At 33.8% G+C, this 19,830-nt stretch overlaps 1 protein-coding gene across 1 annotated transcript in view; it reads left to right on the top strand.

Annotated features, from left to right (window-relative positions):
• Nucleotides 1-15,026, top strand: part of LOTGIDRAFT_164938 (hypothetical protein) — a gene marked incomplete at both ends in the record, with an annotated part of 36,748 nt that extends 21,722 nt beyond the window's left edge. Inside the window, 20 exons of the mRNA XM_009061440.1 lie at nucleotides 12-156; nucleotides 847-1,091; nucleotides 1,760-1,885; nucleotides 2,318-2,506; nucleotides 2,859-3,300; nucleotides 3,492-3,633; nucleotides 4,129-4,545; nucleotides 5,512-5,678; nucleotides 6,240-6,381; nucleotides 7,116-7,268; nucleotides 7,892-8,040; nucleotides 9,047-9,232; nucleotides 9,691-9,951; nucleotides 10,553-10,766; nucleotides 11,317-11,484; nucleotides 12,002-12,078; nucleotides 12,526-12,617; nucleotides 13,417-13,544; nucleotides 14,323-14,551; nucleotides 14,884-15,026. Of these exons, the coding sequence (XP_009059688.1) occupies nucleotides 12-156; nucleotides 847-1,091; nucleotides 1,760-1,885; nucleotides 2,318-2,506; nucleotides 2,859-3,300; nucleotides 3,492-3,633; nucleotides 4,129-4,545; nucleotides 5,512-5,678; nucleotides 6,240-6,381; nucleotides 7,116-7,268; nucleotides 7,892-8,040; nucleotides 9,047-9,232; nucleotides 9,691-9,951; nucleotides 10,553-10,766; nucleotides 11,317-11,484; nucleotides 12,002-12,078; nucleotides 12,526-12,617; nucleotides 13,417-13,544; nucleotides 14,323-14,551; nucleotides 14,884-15,026 (3,815 nt within the window). The remainder of the gene's footprint in view (nucleotides 1-11; nucleotides 157-846; nucleotides 1,092-1,759; nucleotides 1,886-2,317; nucleotides 2,507-2,858; nucleotides 3,301-3,491; nucleotides 3,634-4,128; nucleotides 4,546-5,511; nucleotides 5,679-6,239; nucleotides 6,382-7,115; nucleotides 7,269-7,891; nucleotides 8,041-9,046; nucleotides 9,233-9,690; nucleotides 9,952-10,552; nucleotides 10,767-11,316; nucleotides 11,485-12,001; nucleotides 12,079-12,525; nucleotides 12,618-13,416; nucleotides 13,545-14,322; nucleotides 14,552-14,883) is intronic.
• Between the last annotated feature and the right edge of the window lie 4,804 nt (nucleotides 15,027-19,830).

The raw sequence follows: 19,830 nt of genomic DNA, 5'->3' as shown, positions 1-19,830 counted from the left end.
CTATATCTCAGGTTATGATAATTTCGTAAATGGCGCTGCGGAATTAAACAGAACTCTTGGACCAGCTGAGACTGCCAGAGATGCCGAGGTACAGACAGTAGCTGCTGCTGAAATTACAGCTAGGAGTCTGATGAATGCTGCCGAGTTGTTAAACCAGTAAGTTATCAGTTGGAAGCTGCGGTGCTCACTTTTGTTTTAGAGATTTGATTGGATTGTACGTTAGGGAAAACAGCCAGTCAGAGCTCTCGACAGAGAGACTATAAACATGGTGACATATTGTTTACAGACTGCAGTCAAGAACTTTGATTGGGTGTTTTCACAACCGAACAATCCAACCAAATAGCTGCAATTACAAACTTACGTACTACAGGAAAGGTGGCTATTGCAGTTGAGGTATAACTATGAAGTTTGTAATAGCTGGACTTTGTGAAGATGCCACTAACATAGATTCCTTGACAATTGAAAATCAAAGAGGGAACGCTGCAGTAGCCAAATCAGGTGCAGATATGCAGGATGTAAAACTCTATTTCATTCAGTAAATAACCAATGGTGTGGCGTGGTGGCTCAATTACTTACAGGCTTGTTGCTAACGAGATCCCTAGAATGCTGTTGTCATGGCAACTTTCACCTCATTGCAAACTAGTGTTCCAGTCATCTGAGAGGTCAATGAGTTGTGTCTAAAGCTCTCTACTAACAAAATCTGTATCTTAAAATAAGGAAAATATAAATCATACGACAACTTGCACGTTAGTGTGTGATTTATTTTTTCCTTTATTACAAGTCAACTTGTCATTTTATGTTTCATATCCTAAAACAAGGCAAGACTTTTGAGTCAATTCATTTCAGGACATTTTTAGAGGTAAAAGGAAGGGGAGATAATGCAGTCGATGCTATAAATAGCTACGAGAAAGTTACACCATTATTAAACGATGCTCTGAATCTGTCAGGAAACGCCAATAAAACTATCGAAGAAACACGAACAATGATGGCAGGAATAAGTGTCATGAATTTAGAAACTTTAGCCAATACAGCGAAATTAGCCAGCGAACAGATGAGAACAGAGTTTACTTCTCTGAATTATGGTACAGAAGGTGGGTTTTTAAAGTTTCCTAACCAAATCTGTACCTTGTTAAATGATTTTTTATTTTGTATTTGGGACTTAGGTTTAAAAATGGCTTAGATAATGTAATAGACGGTTAAGTTATAATATTTTTCAGATATCACTGTACAGTCTGTCCGTCAGTAAGCTTCCAATTTTAAGCATAACACTGACACTGACCCCTGACCCTGACCCTGACCCCAAATACAATCATTACTGCTAATTGATCATATTAAATGAAACGTCCCTTTTCTTTTGGGACTTTTGGAGCATAATAAAATGATTTGATCTATGGAGAACTTTGTCTAAAATCAGACTAACAGTGATGCCTTCTTGAAATTTCATCTGAAGCAACGACCTTCAATATGGGTCCAATTTTAAACACCCCCTGACCACTTGCTTAATACAAGTTTGACTGTTGTTTATTGTTGATTAGGCCTAAAATTTAGAAATTGTAGTTTTATATTATTTTTTATTTCAAGGTAATGAACTCATTGGGATAAAATCTTTCATAGAATATCGAACTGAGAGGGAGATTTTCTTGTGAATTAACTGTCAAAAGATACTAAAAACAGATTTTAAAACAAAGTATCAAATATTGCTTTAGAGAATGGAATATCCTGCAATCTTAACATCATTTTGGATTTTTTATGATTTCAGTGTTAAAGAGTCGTATTGAAAGTGCCAATGCCAGCCTGGTAGAAACTGTAAATGACTGGAACAAAGTAGAAACATTAATCAATCAGATGACAGCTAGCGCCAATCAGCTTAAAACAACATCAGAAGGTTTGTCTTTCACAAATAAAACTTAACAACACTGTTGGCGTCAATTTGCACCTTACCTATTTCAGTCTCAAATTTTGCAATTCCTGTTTAAAAAATACTACCTCTTAGAATGGACACAACTTGGTCAATCTTAATGCAAAGCCTACTGTAGTCACCCTAATAAATGAGTTTTCAGTCAGTTTTCAGTCAGTCACTGGAGATAAAACTCTGGTGTCTTCATGTCTAAAAATGTAAAAGATGGAGTCAATACATATACAAAATGGAAGTCTTTTAGCAGACAGAAATTCTCTTGCTCTGTAAAATATTTGACAATCATGATCAGGACATTCTGAATTCTGAATTTCAACTTAAATGTAAGTGCTAGCAGGCCAACTCACTGAACAGTGTCAAGGATTCAAGAGAAAGAATATTCATGCACGTTTATAATTTCAGCGAACACAGTTAACCAAGTGGTATCTGAGGGTGATGTAGCTGTCAGTCAAGCTGAAGAACTGTTAACCAGACTGACGGCGACTAGCGATGCCCACGTTAGTAACCTGAATACACGAGAGAGTCAGATAAACACACTGAAAGATCTATCAGCTACTGGTAATCAACTTATAACTAATACAGAACAGAGTTGTAAGTATTCACCTTATTTCTGATTCTTCCCTTACACTGCCACATTGTAATTTGAGTCTAAAAAAGTGCTAACACAGCAGCCCCATCGTTCGGGTGCAGTCCGTGGAGGCTGGGCCCCAGCAAGTGAGAATTAAACCCCATCAAAGCCTTCTTCAGTTCAGCAGAGATTGATTCATTTACAGTGTCTTTGTACAAAATCAAACAGATATAGATTTTGATATGTTTTTGGCAGCTCAAAATTGTCAGAAATGAGTTTTAGGGGTCTTTTTTCTCAGAACAAAATCTGAGCCCCAGCACCAATTCATTCCTGGCGACGGGCTGTCACAGATCTAATAATATCGTTATATTTCAGTGACCACCCACAACACAAACATTGATACAATGAATCGTCAAATAGAACACGTTAACGGATTAAAAACAGAAACACAGACTCTGAAAGAATCGTTGGAAAGTAAAGTTACAAGCATTAAGGCAAAGATAGCTACAGCATTATCGAAACTGAAAACTTTAAAACAACCCATCCATTTTAACGGCAGTTCACCGATCTCCGTGACGAACCCTATTACCACATCTGATCAGAATTATAATGATATTTCTCTGGAATTCCGAAAAGAATCAGGAGTTACCAACGGTTTGATATTTTTCACAGAGAACACCAATTCTGGTGCAGAACTCTCGCTTGAGTTAGTGGCTGGTAAAGTTACGTTCGATTATAACACCAACCTGGATCCAGTGACAATTGAGAATCCAGCTGTAATTTGTGATGGATGTTGGGCCAAGATCATAGCTTCAAGGTAGGTATAGATAATGATAAATCCATCTTTAACTTTGGTATTTCGTCTTAGTCCATTTTAGTTCTTTCAAGTGGTTAAATTACAGTATTTCTCAAATTTTCAGCATTTCTATACAAAATTGTATTTGTGTCCATTATATACAGAAGTGTCTAGAGAAAGATGTATGACAATCTAACACTTTGTATTTGTAGATATGGTAACAGTGGCCATTTAACTGTAAAAGTTTTATCTACTGGAGGTCTTGCCACAATGGCAGGCCGAGGCAAGAGTAGCAGTCAGAATCTATTAGTCAACAGTCCATTAATGTTTGGTGGTCTTCCTTCTACATATCAGGTAGGGCAGAGGGTAGGGCTGAACAAAGAAGGAGGGTGGGGATCGCAATCAATGGTTTGGAGGAGCAGGCTACAGTGACGGAAATAAGGAACCAATACCAGAATTTACTGATCAACATTCCATTGATGTTTGGTCGTGTTTATACAACTTACTGGTAGGGGCTAAAAAAATGGGTGGGGATATCACACTGCTTTGGGTGAGGGAGGTAACTTCTCGTGGGAAAAGAAGCAGCCAGAATCTACTAGCTCACTAGATGTCTGTTGGTGTTTATACAACTCAACAGGTAGGGCAGATGTTAAATACAAAGTGGAGCAAAAGACTTTAAGCACAGTATTTAAAAAATGGGTATAAAACTTACTTAAAATTTGTGCTAAAAATTAGATTATATACTATGAGCTTATTGGATATCTGCATATATCATGTCCTTTCAGCAAAATCGTGAAATTACCAGCATTAAGTAGAAAATAAAATAAAAAGCCCATATCATTATTCCAGACTACCAAAGTTAGAACAAGAAATTTCTTGGGCTGCGTTCAAAAAGCTGATTTCAATGGAAATGATGTCAACTTGTGGCAGGAGGCGATTGATCTGAACTGGGAACCAAAATGTTGTCGTCAACCATTACAAACCAAGCCTGATAATCTCTCACCAGGTGTCAGCATTGATGGTTCAGGTTATCTTCTCTTGAGTCAATCCACGCTGAATTTAGCAGCAAGATCTTCGCTGTACTTGACAATAAAGTTCAGAACATTTAACCCAAATGCTGCGATATTATTGGTTATTTCTTCGGACAAGTTAACCAAATACACCCTGTTTTTACAAGATGGTAACGTGAATTTTGAATATGGTACGAGTGCCAACATGTTCACAGCCAAAAGTCAGAAGAAATACAACACAGGGGAGTGGGTACAGGTAAATATTGATTTCTTAAAGGTTTAGATGTGGCATTTTGGGGAGTTGATTTAAGTCTTGAATATTTGTAAATATTCTTCAGAAGTACTAGAACATCACATAATTCCTTAAAAAATATCTCAAACTAGGAATTTTACGCACTATTTCTATATATATCTTTTCTATATGTCACAGAGTATCTTAAAATGACAGGTATGATTGGTCCAAAAAAATGGTGCATCTGCAAAAAGTGCCCAATTTCATTTCATGTGGAACATTAGGCGTGGTTTATTGATAATAGATCATAATGTAATGATTTGAACAAAGTCGTATTTGAACTTTGAACCTCTTGCTGTAGTTCACAAAACATCAGCATTTTGGAATACCAAGACTCTTTTGTCCATCACTGATAAATGGAGGCCAAGGTCATAAATCATTTGGAAATATTTAGATCTTGTCAGGATTAAACATTGAACCTTTCATATAACCTGTAACTGTAATAACATTCAAAAATTGTGTTTTTATCCAAACCTTCATCAGTAGTACACAGAGTCTCACACAAGTTAATATAAATGTATCATGTTCTATCAATAAATTAATCTATTTCTGAGTTAGATTTCAGGGAATACTTATTTCAGGACTAGTACCATGACTATATACAGTATATTATATAACATGCAGTGTATTTTTGTGTTTGTGTCTTTTCAACTAAAATCATACTAATGACTAACTAATTTTCACATAATTAATAGACTTATCTATTGCTCTGTGACCTAGGCCAGTGCTTTCATTGAGACTCGTCTCAATACACCCTAACACAAGATTTTTATGCAGTGTTTTAAGATACAAACGAAATGATTTTTTTTTTATTCAATTATTTGATTTGAGCTTTGATTGGATGCTAAATATTTACCTGTGGCACAAAGAGCCTCAGTTTATCCGAAATACAAAACTACATGTATAATTTAACGTTATCGTCAATTCCAGGTAATAGCTCAGTTTACAGCTAACCAATTTGAATTAGAGACGAAGATAGATGGAGTTACTTCCCCTACTCCTGATAAGATTATTAAAGGGGCTCTACCAGTTAGTTTAGTTGGACTAGATAGTCAGGATATTATAATCGGGGTGAACAAAAATCCCAATGATGTCGAGTAAGTCTAAAAATTAATTTTAAGGTGATGCCAAATGTAAGAATGGCAGGCTGTTTTCTCTATTTGACAGTAGGTGCAGAAAAGTAGGATGTAAAACTCCATTCATATCAATTCTCAAGGATCCTGTCTACCACCTGGTACTTGGTCAAACCTCTTGACAATTTTACAAGAATTACAACTGATGTTCTCAAGGATCCTTTCTACCAGCTGGTCCTGGTTCAAACCTCTTGACAATTTTACAAGGATAACAACCTGGGTCATGAGGATCCTTTCTACCACCTTGACCTTGTACTTGGTCAAACCTCTTAGCATGACTTACAAGGATAACAACTGAGGTTCTCAAGGTTCCTTTCTACCAGCTTGTCTTTGTCTTAACCTCTTGACAATTTTACAAGGTTAACAACTTAGATTACTGAAATCATTCTACCACCTAACCTTTGGCCTTTGGCATTGATTTTTCCCAAATTATCTACACAAGTGGGTTACTGGAATGATCAGGAAAAATGAATTTTGAATATTGATTTTAAGAAATGTTTATTGATGAAATATTTTATTTTCTAGCTATAGTCGAAGTGAGAAAAATTTTGCTGGATGTTTGAAAGAGTTAAAGTTTGGAAGCGGAGTAGATAGTTTGACAGAATTATCGTTAAGTTCTAATCCAATCAAATCGCTTGGTGTGTCAACCTCAGGCTGTTATAATACTGTAAGTTAATTCTTATTTGTAGCTCTGTCACACCAGAAAGGCGTCTGAGATGTGTAGGGATTGATGCCCAGCCCATATAAGGAGTATTGACAGATTTAACTATTGTATTTGTAATTCTAACATTTATTCAGCCATTGTACTGGTACACTTTTTAGAACTCCCCTAACAAAGAGTTCCCTTAAGGGAGATAACTTATTATGATCCAGACAACAAATAATCATACATTACAAGATGCTACCACCACATCAAGGTATAAGTGTGAATTTGTAATCTAAAGGGACCTTTCCTCGTGTTTTCTACACGATTGCTGGCTACCAAGTACAATTTTAGTTGCTGTAAGATTGTGAAGGGTCGCGTAACGGGGCTATTAACGGTAGATGTATTTTCAAGAATAATGCAATGGACCCCATTTCTCAAACTCGTATGATAGAAATTGTCATTGTTCATTGAGATTTGATCGTAAGATTTTTTGGGTTTGGCAAGCCCTTTTTAGAGTTCGTATACTATACACCAAAATATATACGATATTGATATTTTGAATGAATAACCAAGTACTGACGATCCGAACCGCAAAATAGCATATTGTTAAAGAACTTTTCACAAGTATATCAATTATAAATGAGTAAGTATTTCATAATAAAAAGTGATATCATTTGTCTAGAAGAGTAATCATACTCTGCCTGACACCGCACCTGTCAATCAAGTTTTCCTAATGAATATGTATGTTTTTGTAGATATTGAATGGAATGAGGTTTACATCTCTTACCAGTACAGCGGAACTAAATGTTGGAGCCGCGACGCTAGCAGCGTTACAGCAGATAGAATTTACCTTGATCACTTCTGAACCTAAATCTATATTACTCTATATACAGGAGGCTGTCAGTGCTGTAAGTATCAGTAGAATATAACTTAGCTTATTGTCTGAGCAAATCACAAGTTTTTTAAATTTTTCTATATTTTTAAAGACAATCAGAATATTGGCCTCAAAATAGTATTGTTAGTCTTAGAATGGCTGTGCATTGATAAAAATATAATCTTTTGTATGTTAACATTAAAAAGAAACACATTTCTCTCTAAGAAGTTTCAACCCAAAAAAGTCCTATTAAAGTCCTATAAAAACAAATTTTGAAGACTTAATGTGCGCTCATGTTTTTATTTTTATCAACACAAAGATATTCTAAGACTAACAGTACTATTTTGAGGCTTATATTCCAATTCTCTTAAAAATAATGGAGAAGATTCAACTTTTTACTTTGCTCAGACAAAAGACTTACAGTTCCTGATATTGAACATACCAGGAATAAAGGTCTGAATTTGGACCATCTTCATCAATGTCAAGTCTAAAGAACTTTTTTACAATCCCTTTATATTTTTAGAAAATTCTTGGCATTGGACAAGCATCTTATTTTGCCGAAGCAAATGTGCTTCGCTTGTTTAACACTGAGTTTGTATGATTCATATTAATTTGTAAATAAAGGCAAAGTTGATTTTTGTTCGATGTTTTTTTCAGACTCGGAAACTGTATATTAGTCTATTCCATGGAAATATTATCGTAATATATCAGGAGAATAATCAACAGATATTCGAAGTCATGACAACTGGATTGTATCTTAGTGACGGTCAACAACATAATATCAAATTACAAATATTACAACCCAAGTAAGTCAAACTTATATATATATATATCCATGGTAAATACTTAACTACTTGAATACTTAAATTTCTCAAATTTACAAACATTTTCTGACAAAAATATTTAGAAAAATGAAAACAGAAGAAGACTACATCGACAAATATTTTGATTTTATTGAAACGCTCTAAAACTATTGATACCTTCCCTCCATTGTTCATGTTCATGTTTAAAAAATCTTTAAATCTTCAAAAGACAGTTATTTGACATTATTGAAGAAACATTCAGTACGTGGGTAGATGAGTCAGTTAATTGAGATCGATTATTGATGACAGACTACCAATCAATAATTGATTAATAATCAAAATAATTCTAGATGGAAATACTCTAAATACACAAAAAAAAAACCATGCCAAATTTCTTAATTTCATGGTTATTTTTGCGTCATAGAAGTATATTCTTGCTTTGATCAGTTATTATAGTTTATTGTGGGTATGTTATGTGTTATAGAAGTATATTCTTGCTTTGATCAGTTATTATAGTTTATTGTGGGTATGTTATGTGTCATAGAAGTATATTCTTGCTTTGATCAGTTATTATAGTTTATTGTGGGTATGTTATGTGTTATAGAAGTATATTCTTGCTTTGATCAGTTATTATAGTTTATTGTGGGTATTTTATGTGCTGAAGGGAACCTATTTGGAAGAGATTACTACTTGTTAATGGGTAGTGGAGGAAATATAACTTTGACATAGAATTGATTATGAAATTTGATAATTGATAATCGAAATTATAAATTCCCAGAGACGATAATCGATTATTTGAATCATTTTACCCAGCCCTGGTTAGCTCCCCCAGTCAATGCTGATATAGAAAACTGTAATATCATTTGATGAACGGGTTTGTTATTCTCCAAAACTTAACAAAGATTTTAAGAAATACAGTAATCTGATTGGATAATAAAACCAAATCTAAAGATAGTAAGCATGGCCTTCTTCACGCTCTTTAAAATTCCTTTATAATTTTTATATATAGAGCGAAGTTGACTGTTGGAAACTCCGTGCTTGAATCAAGTCAGGATCTAGTAGCGAGTCCTCTCAGTTTTACCAATACCCCTACTCTACACGTCGGTGGTGTGCCAGGAACCATAACTCTACCAGCCAGTTTCCCTGCTAGAACATCTTTAATTGGTTCCATAAGAGAACTTAAAGTCAACTCAGTGTAAGTATAGATTTTGTTACATTTTGACTCTGATTTTAAACATGTTATTGTATCAATTCTGAGCATTCTTACAGTAAATTCATTAGTCCAATAAGATACAGAACAGAAGGATATAAAACTCCATTTCATTTCATTAGTCCAATAAGATACAGAACAGTAGGATATAAAACTCCATTTCATTTCATTAGTCCAATAAGATACAGAACAGTAGGATATAAAACTCCATTTCATATCATTAGTCCAATAAGATACAGAACAGTAGGATATAAAACTCCATTTCATATCATTAGTCCAATAAGATACAGAACAGTAGGATATAAAACTCCATTTCATTTCATTAGTCCAATAAGATACAGAACAGAAGGATATAAAACTCCATTTCATTTTACTTTTATATGACACAAGAATTTCAACAAATTAAATAATATAAGGTAACAATAATACATTTTTTCCCACAGGCTATTGGATCCATTTGCTGCTGGAGTAATAGTAAAAGAAGATGGTTTAGATTTGAGTGGGGTCGCAACACCCTCAGGTTTCATACCCCCACCCCCCTTCACAACAACTACTCCACCTGTAACAATACCACCCCCTTCCTGTGCAACGGTTACAGTACCGTCGTATCTGGAGGCGTCTGCTGGGGTCTGGTTTACTGGAGCTGATAATGAGAATCTGAATTACGACAGGACAAACATCCCTGCCAACATGTTCCGAACAAGGTAAACCTTTGTTAATTACAGTGAAACCTCTCCAAACCTACAAACTGTTACTGGAAAATGACAGATTATAGACCTTATTCAGGCATCAGCCATATTGAATCCAGAACGAGGCTCATACAGCAAACGAAAAAGGTGGTTTCACTGGTTATAAACCTAGGGCCAAACTTTATATTATCAACATAGCTTGATGAATTATGTATTATTGTTGTTTGTAATTATTTGTAAATCATGAATTTATCTGGTATTTCAGTACCTGATCGTACTTCTCTTTGGAGGAGTCCATTACTATAATACTTCTTCTATCGATTTTGATTGAAGGAATTGTCTTTATTCTATGATTTTTTTATCCTAGTCTACCATTGTGGTAGTGTATCGCGCGAAACAGACCATGCTTACTCTTTTCTTAACACCTGATGGTACTTCTTTTCTGGAGGCGTCAATTACTATACATATGTTACTTAATTGCTGGATGAGATTTTGATTAACGGAATTGTCATGCTTATACAGAATTTTATTACATGATCTTTCTTCATGTAATTGAAAAGACCTAAAGATCATTATAATGATAACAAACTTACTTCTGATTAAAATTTATTTTCAGTTTTATGATATTTATAACGTTTCAATCGTTCTCACCCAATGGTATCCTGTATTACATGGCCAATCAGAACACCAATCAAAACGAATATTTCATGGTATATCTACGAGACGGCTACATACATACTAAATTTAAAGGTAAACTAGAGGCCACAGGGGAGGTAATTGAGTATGATTTTAAATCAGATCTACGCTACAATGATGGAGTCAAGTATCAAGTAAGTTTTGTATTGTATTGGACACCATTATTTTCAAGACCCAAAAAGTTTGGCAACTCAAATTTCCACCTTTAAAGATGGGTTCCCTTATTTACATTTATGACAATGAAAATGCTAATACTTATATGAATAGAAAGTAGAGGTGTTCTAATGACTTGGAAAAATACCAGTTTGTGTCACATGTCCATAATTAATTCATAATTAGCTAAATTACAAGAGAATCACCAGCAGAATTCAAATGAGTGACTGATTAAGAAAGTTCAAAAGTCTCTGTTTTGTTTATCCAGACTGTACATACATGGACATTTATGATTGGTTAAAACTCTTAATTATATACAATAAGAACATAATGATATGATTAAGAATACATTATAATTCATTAGAAACACCAATTAATCAAATAGTTTGCTTAATTTGACACTAAAAAATAAGGAAATTATTATTAAGGTGTATTGTTCAATACCTTTCCAACATTGTGTGGGCCTAAAAAGTAAAATGTATTGACATGCCTGGATACAAATCACCTTTAATTTCGTTTCACTGTTTGTAGGTTGATATTCTGAGATTGAATAATTTCCTAGCATTGGTTGAAAAAACACGTAAAGATTACGCCAATAACGCTATAGAAACAACACAAGCCTCCACCTTAGATATTAATACTAATGTTTATATCGGAGGGATAAACCAGGCTGTTGGAAGAGCCATCTTACCTATTACAGTAAGTTGTTTCGTATTTGTTTTGAATGATTTAAGAATATCATTACTACTTTAACGTCTGGATTCCAATTCACGAAAAATAATAAGTTAGATTTGATTTACCGACTGAAAGGAGCACCTTCACTATCAGTTTGACCAATCATATCTTAGTTTCAGAAACAGAATTTTATTAGCTTACATAATCAGTAATAGTGTTTACTGCTCATCAAAATTTGAGTCTTCAAATCCAATGTGTATCCATAATTATTCACGTTTGAAAGTGAAAAATTAGACTCGAATTTTAGTTAAACTATAGAAAACACATTTATAGAAAACACATATACATATATAGAAATAGACAGTGAAATTTCTAGTTGGAGGTATATTTGAAAGAATTATGCAATTTTTGTACTTCTTAAGACTATTAAAGAACAATAAAGACCCAAATTAATCCCCGAAAATACTCACTGTTCCCCTTTAAATATGAAGACATTAGTTATCTCAAAATGTTTTTTATTTATGAAGTATTTTTGTTACAGGAAAACGTGAATTTTGTTGGTGCTGTTTATAACGTAGAATTAAAAATGGATCCTGTCTCATACACCTTCGACCTCAGGTAAAATATCATTCCATTAAAATATAGTCCATATTGGATGAGTTTACATACGTCTTAGATCTACCTCATCTTCAAAATGTCAAGCTATTACGAAGTTTGTACTTATACCTTGACTGCAATAGCCACTTATCTTGTATCACATCTTCACAATGCCCAGCTGTTACGAATTTTGTACATATACCTTGACTCATCTTCACAATGTCAAGCTATTACAAGGTCAAGGTATAAGTACAACGTTTGTAATAGTTTAACATTGCGAAGATGTGTCAAGGTATAAGTGAAATTGGATCTACCTGAGAAGGACCATTGAGGTGGATTTATTCAACTTGTTAACAACGTCACTGTTTTTGCCATGAGTTGGTCATCAGACCTTGTACTATTAAATCTGTCTCAAGACAATAAGGCTCCATAGCCAGTACTTATACAATCTGTATATTATAATTATAGGAATGCTACAGGACAAGAGGCAACAGGTCTGATCTATAAAAGTGCTGTTTATGGAGTTTCATTGACTGGTGTTAATTCATACATCAAATTAGGTTTGTAGTCTAGATGTTATTCTCAACTCTGTATCCTTGGAGAGTCCACATAGCTTATAACGTTTTCTCAACTCTGTATCTCTATCAGGGAGTCCACATAGTTAATAAGGTTTATTTGGTATTTAGGTTTGTCAACTCAGCATCCCTTTCAGAAAAAAATGAAAAGAAATGAATGGAGTTTTATGTACTACTTTTCTGCACCATGTGGGCTAATGAAGACGGGCAACGCCATGCAGGGTGCGATGAGGGAAATTTTGCCAGGACAGCGGCATTAACCTGCTCTTTTTCAATTTCCAACTGTCGAGGGATCTTTAACGTGCACATCCTGTAGCACACAGGGCCTCAGTTTATTGTTCAATGCAAACGATTAAAACGCTTTTTCCATGTCAGCCCCTCTTAATCCCTTTCAGAGAGTCCACATAGCTAATAATGTTTATGTAATAGTAAGCTCATAGTAAAGGGATTAAAAAGAGGTTTTCTTAATGTGTATCGGGGACACTGATAGTGCACCATTCCAATTTCCAATCAGACGTCTATGGTTCCTGCAATTCCACTTTCACAAAGGTGACCTCATCAAATGCTTTAGTGGAATCGCAAGAACCATAGACGTCTGATTGAAAATTAAAATGAATTAGTGTCACAAATTTATACAAAAATATTAGAAATCTTCTTGACTATCTAAAATAACTTTACATGATCTAACTTTCAGTCAAAATGTTAAATGATAAAGTTGCTGGGTTAGGTTGGAAATTTTGTTATTTATTTATTGTCACTTAAAGAACTCCACTTTTTATTTCAGAAAATCCTTTAAATGGCAACGAGTTATCATTTACTCTTGGTTATAGATCCATTCAAACAACCGTTAATCTATTAACTATTTACGAAACCAGTGGTAAATTTGTCGTCTTAGATTTACTCAACGGAAAGGTAAGTTAAAACATTAATAAAAATACAATATATATAGAGATTAGGAATTTTAGGTTGCAATATTGCAATTAAGTAATGTTACGAAAGCACAGGCACAGGATTTGGGTGATTGAAAGTAAGAGTTCATGTTTCTTCTGTGGGTGTCTCCACTTTCCATCCACGATCTGAAGAAATTTTTACATCCATGAGAAATAAATATTAATTCAATAAGATATAAAAAAGTAGGACATGAATAAATTTCTCTTTTGTTCATATGCCTAAAATCAATTTTTATATGCATAAAAATGTGGATGTATATTACCATTGCCCCTATCTGTCGATTAGTGAACATTTCTTGTGAAATCAATAGAGTCTACAGTTTTCATCCAATTTAAATGAAATTTGTTGTGATTATTTATATTGATGAGACCTTGGTCTTGTTCCGAGTTGATAATTTTTTGATGAACGGTTTTTGAGTTATATTGTGAAAAACTCAGCATAGATAACTGACAGTAAATATATATATATATATATGTATAAATTCACACTACAAATACATTATGAAGATCTTTAAAACGAGAAAATTCAATTTAGTCAATAAAGAATCTATTATCATTTCTGACAGCTGCCAGTGGGCGTATGTTACCTTGCCTGGCAAGCTATCTTTTGAAACTTTTATCCCCATTTAGAATACCAACTGCCCTGATGAGGATTCTGTATTCGAAACATGTTAGTAGCATGAGCAATTGTTAATTTAACATATGAAAATGTGATTAAAAATTTCTTTGTTTATTTCCAGATTCGAGTTTTACTTGCCAGCTCGACTTCCGGTGGTCAAAGTTTTATTTCCGTAAGTGAACAACAGATTAACGTGTGTGACAATGAACGCCATAATATCACTGTAGCCATTGGTCAGTTAGGCGTAGGAATACAGTTAGATACGTTCATTAACCAGGTGTTCCCGTATCCCATGGGATTAAATCCTCCATCTCTTCGCAACAGACCTGTCTATATCGGGGGGTTGGAAGGTATGTGAATTTTTAAAATTTATCTTATGTTGTTACGTGGCCCTTAAACATGTTCGAAACTAAAAAATATTTTTACCTTGTTTCTCTTTTCCCGACTTTTAACAAATGGATGTTCTCTTAATCATAAAAATAAACTATTTCATTCATTCCCATAGAGGACGAGATTTCCCTAATTTAGTTGCTTTCTTGCGAAATAAATTAGACCACACTTTCAGTCTGTTTCTATTAACTTTTATTTTTGATATAGCCGCTTCAGTTAGGGTCTAAAGACAGCCTTCATGTTTCCCTTAACCATATCCCCTCCTGAATAATAAAACTGTTGTATTTTCTAGACACGAGTCTGGTATTCCCCGATCCTGTGAGTAAAGAAAGTTTACGTGGATGTGTAGAGAGGTTCGTTCTTCAGGGAGTCGAGTATGATCTTACTCAACAGATTAAGAGTAGCAGTGGACTGACCTACGCTTGTCCTGTCTAGATTTGTATTTCTTTATTTCTAGGGTCTTATTCACACACAAACTTAACTGAAAATGAAAATGATTTAAGTATTCTCCTCTTCTGATTGGTCAATAAACTTGATTTAAAGGGACAGGTTGGAGGGTTGATTTTAGTCTTGATTAGAATGTAAATAGTCTTCAGAAGTACAAGAAATTCACATAATTCCTTAAGAAATACTTCAAACTAGGAATTTTACTCACTATTTCTCACTTTGATTGTTAAAATAATGACTCGTCAATTTAAGATACTCTGTGATATATAGAAAAGACAGAGTAAATCACAGAGTATCTTAAATTGACGAGTCATTATTTTAACAATTAAACTCAGATAATTCTGAACACACATAGATTTGAAGGCTCGAATTTCTACAGTGAGCTGTGAACACTATTACTAATTAGCTCAGCTGAAAAATTCCAGTTTCTGAGACAAAAGTATAACTGGTCAAATAAATGGCCTGTATGTCCCTTTAAAATGTAGTATGATTCATAGATCACATTACAGTATTTCCTAAAGTCTATATTTTAAGTTAAAATGATTTTAGTGTTCCAGTCATCTGATTGGCATTTAGGTGCAGGATCTGAGTTTTTACCCATTTTTTCAATAATTTGGTCAATCACTGAATTTGAGTTTTAATATTGTTATATTAAGAAAATAAATGACAGTTTTTCCTAAAATATGAAGTTTGTGAATAAGACCCCAGGATTGTTTTTTTTACTGTTTACTTTTCAATTTTAATTTTTAATTATTTGACTGTTTGATTCTTCACATTTGTGTCATTTAAAGGGATTTTAAAGAGGTTTTCTAACAGTTAATGTGTATCAGGGATAGTGATAGCATCAATTTGTATCATTCCAATTTTTAATCAGATGTCTGTGGTTCCTGCTATTCCACTAGAACTTAGTGTTTAACCATGTCACTATCTCTAAGGGATAGAACTACAGACATCTGATTGAAAATTGGAATGATGCAAATTGATACTATCACTATCCCTGATATACATAAACAGTTTAGAAAAACTCTTTAAAATCCCTTTAATATTTTTCATTATTCTTTAAATGTTTTCACATATTTTGTGATTTTTCATTTGGTGCTATTCATCTTTTTCCAATTTTATTTGCTTTTTAACTTTAAATTGTTAACTAATAATTGTTAACTAATAATTGTTAACTAATAATTGTTAACTAATAATTGTTAACTAATAATTGTTAACTAATAATTGTTAACTAATAATTGTTAACTAATAATTGTTAACTATTGATTGTTAACTAATAATTGTTAACTAATAATTGTTAACTATTGATTGTGTTTTTTGAGTTTGTTTACGGATTTAGAACATTAACAAAATCTTTAACATGATCCCAGGTAAGTTATCCAGATCAGATTTGGAAAGAATGACACCAGTCTATTTTTACTATCTTTATATATTTTTTCTATTTTTTAAGATGCTCTGATCTCAAATTAAATCTATTCTTTCAAACCTATTGTAAATTATATCATTTCCTCTCTGGATCTGGCTGTGATGGCTGGCGTAAATTTCAATCAAATCGAAGTTCATAAGACCTTGACCATTGTGAAGATGCCCCACTGTGGAAACTCTAGGTTAGACTCCTGATTTTACCCAGTCAGCCAATCTGACATTTTTGCATCTGTGGACAACTATACCACATTCTCTAAGAAACACAGAAGCTTGATTTTTTTCAGATTATTGATGGCTTTAAAATTCTAATAATGCATAAACATATTTTGTAATAAAATTTGAAATATTTCAACTCCAGTCCTAACATCAAATGTATTTATCCCACATCAATGTGGTTTACATTATTAGAATGCATTCTAAATTCTCTCTTAAACGATACGTGACACGGATGGTTTGCTATGAAAATTTATATCATTAATTTTGGATAAATTTTAAAAAATAAATACAAATTTTATGGTTTTGTCTCATAAAGTCCTAACGTGTTAAAATGATTGACAGGGTGTTAAGCGTGTTATACAACTTTGGTAACAAATCTATTGGTTTTACATATCTGATTATCTTCGTGAATTTATTTTTACTCTGTATTACTCAAATTATTACACTAGCCTACTTGGGATTGTTTTTGATTTTTTACATATGTTTCGAACTTTTACTTTAAAACACGGAATAGGTTTTACAAGACTCATATCTCTTTAATTTGACCTTTGTTGACCTTTTTGACCAGAAAATAAGTTATTGTGCTCGGCGAGATCTATTCAATAATATCTTCATTTTTATTGTGCGATTTTTATTATCAGTTTAAAGGTCCGTTTATACTGAGCGCGACTACGACCGCGAACGCGAACGCAAACGCGGCGTTCGCATTGGATTGCTTAACCTGATTTTGTATGAGGTCGTTTATACCAGGCGCGAACGCGAATGCGGTCGTTTTTCTGTTAGCGCGGAAAACCGCGGAGATTGCCTCCAGAGCGAATTTTGGGGAGGGTTTAAACCCTGCGTGCATTTTGTTTATTTAATGATATTTACATTCTTTAAATACTTCGTCAGACTATTCATCATGATCAGATGAAATATATTAAATTAACGACAGGTGATATCTCACTGCTACAGGTATATTATTTATAAAATTCTGATAATTTATATTCAAAGCTTCAAAGTTTGCTGAATTTTTCAAATTAATGATGAATTAATACCGAAAATGTCGAACATTTTATCACGAATGTCGAAAACTTGAAAACCATAGAAATCATTTTGACTAGACATTGAAGCGACCTAAATCATATTTGCAGACAAAACTAGTGAAATATTACCATCCGATTTTATTGTTTTGATTTTTTATTTGAATATTAAAATATATCATATTCAAAGTACAATTATTATATTTATCTTGAATTTTCTACAGAATAAAACAAAACAGTTTTAGCAGATTCATTCCAAGTAGAAACAACTTAGTCAGTGAGTTTAACACATGAATAAACCTAAAATGTTTAAATGTAAGAAAAAACAATAAATATCTCTTAAAACATGCGTTAACTTGTCATCTACCAACAACTACCTATTCTGTGATATCAGTTATCTAGAAGCGGATGTTAACTTGTCATCTACCAACAACTACCTAGTCTGTGATATCAGTTATCTAGAAGCGGATACTAACTTGTCATCTACCAACAACTACCTAGTCTGTGATATCAGTTATCTAGAAGCGGATACTAACTTGTCATCTACCAACAACTACCTAGTCTGTGATATCAGTATCTACTAGAAGTGGATGTTAACTTGTCATCTACCAACAACTGTCTGTGATATCAGTATCTACTAGAAGTGGATGTTAACTTGTCATCTACCAACAACTACCTAGTCTGTGATATCAGTATCTACTAGAAGTGGATGTTAACTTGTCATCTACCAACAACTACCTAGTCTGTGATATCAGTTATCTAGAAGCGGATGTTAACTTGTCATCTACCAACAACTACCTAGTCTGTGATATCAGTTATCTAGAAGCAGACGTTAACTTGTCATCTAACAACAACTACCTAGTCTGTGATATCAGTTATCTAGAAGCGGACGTTAACTTGTCATCTACCAACAACTACCTAGTCTGTGATATCAGTTATGTAGAAGCAGACGTTAACTTGTCATCTAACAACAACTACCTAGTCTGTGATATCAGTTATCTAGAAGCGGATGTTAACTTGTCATCTACCAACAACTACCTAGTCTGTGATATCAGTTATGTAGAAGCAGACGTTAACTTGTCATCTAACAACAACTACCTAGTCTGTGATATCAGTTATGTAGAAGCAGACGTTAACTTGTCATCTAACAACAACTACCTAGTCTGTGATATCAGTTATCTAGAAGCGGATGTTAACTTGTCAACTACCAACAACTACCTAGTCTGTGATATCAGTTATCTAGAAGCGGATGTTAACTTGTCATCTACCAACAACTACCTAGTCTGTGATATCAGTTATCTAGAAACGGATGCTAACTTGTCATCTACCTACCTACCTACCTATTTTTATTCTTTTTTTTAAGAGTGACATTCGTTTTTGATTGAAATGAATGATTAAATTTGAAACTGTCTGCATGAAGTCTGGATGTCGATTTTAAGGTCTGACATTATGATGTATTTTGTGGTCTGCATGATGTATCGTCTGAGGGGGTGGGCAATCAAAAAAATATCTTTACTATTTAAAGTCGTGCTGGAAACATGGGTATATTGTTAGACTCTCACGAACAGATCCTATCAATTATCTTAATGATATATTTTTGTATTTTATGACAGTCGTTATCAATCGAGACATTTGTTATATAATTTTTATTGTTTTAATATTAATAGAAGCATGGTACAGACGCCAGTTATGAGGCGCAAATAAAAAAAAGAAAAAGAAAAATGAAATGAATGGAGTTTTACGTCCTCCTTTTTCTGCACCTATATTGGCCAATGTAGACGGGCAACACCATGCAGTATGCAATGAGGTAAATTTTGTCAAGACAGAGGCATTAGCCTGCTCTTTTCAATTTCCAACTGTCGAACGATCTATAACGTGCACAGCCTGTAGCTTAGATTATTGTACCATCCAAACGACTAGACGTTTCTATCACGACAGCCCCTCTTACCTGCATCAATGACAGGGGGAAACCGCATTGAAAAATACTAAGGTATAATCTCGACCTATGCCGGGATTGAACGATTGTCATTCAAGTTAGTGAGCAAGTGTCTAACCCACTAGGCTACGGTGGCATTTCTAAGGCATATACCCCCCAGAAAAGAGGTTGGTCCTATATTGCATTGCTATGG

Source organism: Lottia gigantea (assembly GCF_000327385.1).
Source record: "Lottia gigantea unplaced genomic scaffold LOTGIsca_48, whole genome shotgun sequence".
Classification (NCBI taxonomy): Eukaryota; Metazoa; Mollusca; class Gastropoda; family Lottiidae; genus Lottia; species Lottia gigantea.
The sequence above is the reverse complement of the archived record's forward strand: the minus strand, read 5'-3'. Positions and strand labels throughout refer to the sequence as shown.